This window comes from Tachysurus fulvidraco, chromosome 13 (genome assembly GCF_022655615.1).
Source record: "Tachysurus fulvidraco isolate hzauxx_2018 chromosome 13, HZAU_PFXX_2.0, whole genome shotgun sequence".
Classification (NCBI taxonomy): Eukaryota; Metazoa; Chordata; class Actinopteri; order Siluriformes; family Bagridae; genus Tachysurus; species Tachysurus fulvidraco.
Window position 1 is genome coordinate 26146598 of NC_062530.1, and position 5000 is coordinate 26151597.

Here is a 5000-nt window from a genome sequence, read left to right on the forward strand (position 1 = left end):
CTCCTTTCTCCTTTACTTACCCTGAGAGACACAGAGGCAATGCCTCTTTTCTCCCTTACTTACCCTGAGAGACACAGAGGCCACACCTCCTTTCTCCTTTCCTCACCTTGACAGACACAGAGGCCACACCTCCTTTCTCCCTTACCCACCCTGTCAGACACAGAGGCCACGCCTCCTTTCTCCTTTACCCACACTGACAGACACAGAGGCCATGCCTCCTTTCTCCCTTACTAACCCTGTCAGACACAGAGGCCACGCCTCCTTTCTCCTTTCCTCACTCTGACATACACAGAGGCCACGCCTCCTTTCTCCTTTACCCACACTGTCAGACACAGATGCCACGCCTCCTTTCTCCCTTACTCACCCTGACAGACACAGAGGCCACGCCTCCTTTCTCCCTTACTCACCCTGTCAGACACAGAGGCCACGCCTCCTTTCTCCCTTACCCACCCTGTCAGACACAGAGGCCACGCCTCCTTTCTCCCTTACTCACCCTGTCAGACACAGAGGCCACGCCTCCTTTCTCCTCTCCTCACTTTGACATACACAGAGGCCATGCCTCCTTTCTCCTTTACCCACACTGACAGACACAGAGGCCACGCCTCCTGTCTCCTTTACTCACCCTGACAGACACAGAGGCCACGCCTCCTTTCTCACTGCCCCGAGCATGATTTATTCGTTGTGTATTCTTCAGATTAACATTTTTCATGTCATCAAATTTGATTATCAAATAGTTAAAAACAGGAAGTCGTTCAGTGACGTCGATTCTTGTTCTTGTTGAGATTTTCTGCTCAGATATAAAAAGTCATTTGAAACAGAGCCCAAATCTCAGGGATTGTTCAGTAGAACCGTGAGCTAAGGACACGCCCACTCTTAGTTACTATTGGATCGCTTGTGTGTCCGGTCGAGAAACTCATAAAGATCTCAGCCGGTTTTTATCGTTCCTGATTTTTCAGAGTAACATCGTGGTCCTCATCGCTCAGTCAGTCGAGTCTCTGATAAAACCGAATGGAGAAGCTGCACAGATCCTCTGTGGATGAGATCTCCTCGGTTTTCTACAGGAAGCTCTGATTTCTGAGGGATTTGGCTCTGACTCTGTGCTTTCTCCTTGGTCAAGCTCAGCCCGAGGCGGCGTTTAGCCGAGCGCCACATATCACATCACAAGGGCTCCAGTTCTGTCAGTTTTCCCTCGTTTCTGTGTCTGTCATCAACTCGAGAATTAGACTGGAAGTTCTGTCCTTAACGCCAAGGACGACACAGCAGTTGTGTGAAGAGATAAAGTTCTTAGAGAGAAAGATCTCGCTCCACATCTCAGCTCCAAAAACACTTTTATTCCAGTTCGTTCTATCCGTCTTTTCCCCCCTGATTGATCTATTCCTCCTTTAAACGCGGTCAGTGAGTCGCGGCGTTCCTATTGTCCCCGGCGTGTTTGTAATTTGTCTGTGTTCGGGACATTAAGTACATCATCAGGGCTCCATCTTACATTAATCTGGTGTTGTGTGTGGATTTATTATTAGCTCCACAGGAAGAGCCGCCGGAGGCTCCGTTTGCTTTTAAAGGCCGAGCTGCTCTTCTGTTTGCTGCTTCACCAGGTGCAGAAGGACGTCCTGGAGTTTAGGACCTGAGTGTGTGATCACGAGCTCTGATCCTCTCGTCTGTCCAATCAGATCTTTTCCATTTTAGACTTTTTCCTAAACGGTGGCGGTTCTAGGATTTTTTTTGTAACAGGGGCCATTAAGGGGTCACATGTTACATTCAGGGGCCAAGTACAGGGTACATTCAAGTACACAAATTCAGTACGGTGCAAATACATTTCGGCAGTCATTCATTTTTCAAACGCTCGAGTGCCGCCAATTGGTTGGGGGTGGAACTGCATCTGTGATCGTTGTGAAAAATTCTCCGGTTGTCGCTTCTCGTCGACGATTGGTGGAACGGGGGCCGATCAGGGGCCAATCAGATTTCAGCAGGGGCCAGGGCCCCTGTGGCCCCGCCTCTAGTACCGCCCTGTTCCTAAACCACATTCCAGCCAGTGGAAGGAGAAAGTGCGTCGTGGACCTGAGCATTTACATTAAGTAGCACTCCAGAGTTTCCAGAATCTTCTGCTTGAACTTTGACCTCATGTGAACCTCATGTGTGTGTCCACAGATTGCTGAGATCCTGACCAACATGAAACCGTCTGTCCTCCTGACGCTGGTAAATATTTTGTGGCACAAAACACTGAGCTTTAAATCACACGCTGATGTTCCACCGACTGCAGCAGCGTCCAGATTTATTTCTAGTCCGGCGACGCCTTCAGACGAGAAAAAATAACTTCGTCTCGTCGTCAAGACGATTAAAAATCAGAGCGTAAATCAGTCTGACGTTTTACCTGTTGTTTAGTTTAGACAGTAGAAAGTAGCTTAAAGTGTTAGCGAGCGCTTGCAGTGACAGATGACAGATTTAGCAGGAAACAGTTTATTATTTCAGCCCTGATGTGGTGTATAATGAGGATGATGAACTTTAGTGAGGTCACAGCTCTGTATCTGCTGCACTGCTGATTATTTTCCTCTTACGGAGCAGAACGGAGCTGAACACAGCAGAACTCTTTCTCACCACACGTTCATCCAGATTTCCTGCTTTAACAGGTTTCTCCTTCACTGTGATGCGTCTCAGTAAAACACACACACACACACACACACACACACACACACACACACACACACACACACACACACACACACACACACTAAACCCCTCTACAATAAGCTTCATTCTCACTCGAGAAGATTGATGTCCACTTTCATGAAATGGATGTGACCTACAAATCTCTGGCTGTCTCAAGGCCCTACATTTCCACAGCTTTCTAACACCAATAGCTCCAATTTACCACTAAACCGTCATTCTGCACCGTCCACATCAACGTCTCTGCTCCGTCGTCTCCGGCTCGCTCGCAACGAACAAGGGAACGATCCTTTTCTCCGTCTGATCACACAGATTGTGTTCAATTGAAGGCTTTTGAACAGCAATAATGGGTTTGGATAATGAGGCACTTCAACGTAGCCTTGAGAGTCTCTCATTCCATCTTTCTCTCATTCCCGCTCTCTCTCTCTCTCTTGCTCTCTCTCTCTCTCTTGCGCTCTCTCTCTCTTTCTCTCTCTCTCTCTCCCTCTCTCTCTCTCTCTCTCTCCCTCTCCTCCAGCGAGGCTTGAACACAGACAGTGGCAGTATCTGCCGTGAAGCATCGTTTGATGGAATCAGCCGGTAAGTTTCTAACGTACAGAAGAAAAAAAACTGCATCTTATTTTTAGATCAAATAAATCACATTATGATGATGATGATGATGATGATGATGATAAACATCTCAGTATTAAGAGAAGGTGTTTGTGAGAAAGCTGTTCTTACCAGGAGAAAAGCAGGTCCATGGTGTTTCCTCCTAATAACTGGATGGTGATGTTTGTTCCTGCGTCTCAGCTCTGCGCTGCTCAACACTCTGCTTTTATTTGACCCATTTTAAAGCCGAGAGGTTTTTAACCCAACACTAAATAAACAGCGTTCCTCTGTTTCACAGTCTGCTTTTAACCGCATTGGGAGTAACAGTAGCACAGTGAAGGTGATGAAGTCTCTCAGAGGAGTGTGAAGAGTAGAGAAAGTCATTTCAGACACTTGTGTGAGACTAAAGTCTGAATCTGATGTCATGTCTGATCTCCACACAGAGACGCTGTACAGATCTGCTGTCGGTCTGCTCTTTGATGTAAGACACAGATCCAGAAGATGAAATGTTCTTTATCGCTCTGATTAAACTGCAGTTCAGTAAATCAGCAGATCTGTGAGACGGAATCGGATGAGAAAGTTTCCGAGGCTTTGATTAAAGACGAATCTCTCGGCTCTCGCCGGATCCCGACGAGCGCTTTTTAATCTGATGTTTATTATCATGGCTTTCTGATTCATTTCTGTCGTTATCACACAAAAAAGGAAACGTTCTAATGAAGCTTTAATGTCTGGTGTAGAACTAAAACACTGCTGGTGCTCTGAAGGCTGTACACAATGTGTGTAGTTTAGAATATCGATGATGATGAGCATCATCATCATCATCCTCATCATCATGGAGAGGTGGATTCTGTGATTCAGGACATCAGTTTCTGTTTTGATAAAAAAAAATAAAAAACAGATTGATCATATATCGAATCATTTCATTTGTGTGTGTGTGTGTGTGTGTGTGTGTGTGTGTGTGTGTGTGTGTGTGTGTGTTAGGTGTTCAGGTCCAGGTGTTTAATCGTTTAGAGCTTCAGAGCTCTCTTTCTTTATCTGTCTATTATAGCTTTAGTGTATACTAAAGCTAAAGTTATAAGCTTCTTTACCTCCAGCTAGGAGAGAGGGATGAATGCTTCATCTGATGCTTCACATTTATAGCCTTATTCACAGAGTTCAGGGAAAAAAACAACAAATAAATAAATCATTAATTAATTTTTATCTTAAAATATTAAAATTAGATTAGATTTTATCAAGAAATAAAAATGTTGCATTTGTGTTTTCTGAAAATGAAAATTTTTGTTTTCTCCTTTTTGAGTTTTATTTCTAACTTTCATCTGTTTATTTCTAACTTTCATCTGTTTATTTCTAACTTTCATCTGTTTATTTCTAACTTTCATTTGATTATTTCTGTTTATTTCTAACTTTTATCTATTTATTTCTTTTATCTGTTTATTTCTAACTTTCATCTGTTTATTTATAACTTTCATTTGAATATTTCTGTTTATTTCTAACTTTTATCTGTTTATTTCTTTTATCTGTTTATTTCTAACTTTCATCTGTTTATTTCTGTTTATTTCTAACTTTCATCTGTTTATTTCTGTTTATTTCTAACTTTTATCTGTTTATTTCTAACTTTTATCTGTTTATTTCTAACTTTCATCTGTTTATTTCTGTTTATTTCTAACTTTTATCTGTTTATTTCTTTTATCTGTTTATTTATAACTTTCTTTTGTTTATTTCTAACTTTTATTGGTTTATTTCTAACTTTT

The 5000-nt window shown here is 42.8% G+C and overlaps 1 protein-coding gene across 1 annotated transcript in view; it reads left to right on the forward strand.

The window, feature by feature from the left end:
* The window catches only part of LOC113635193 (xaa-Pro dipeptidase), a 54649-nt gene that overhangs the window by 10774 nt on the left and 38875 nt on the right, over positions 1-5000 (forward strand). Inside the window, exons 5-6 of the mRNA XM_027134484.2 lie at positions 2146-2193; positions 3179-3240. Of these exons, the coding sequence (XP_026990285.2) occupies positions 2146-2193; positions 3179-3240 (110 nt within the window). The remainder of the gene's footprint in view (positions 1-2145; positions 2194-3178; positions 3241-5000) is intronic.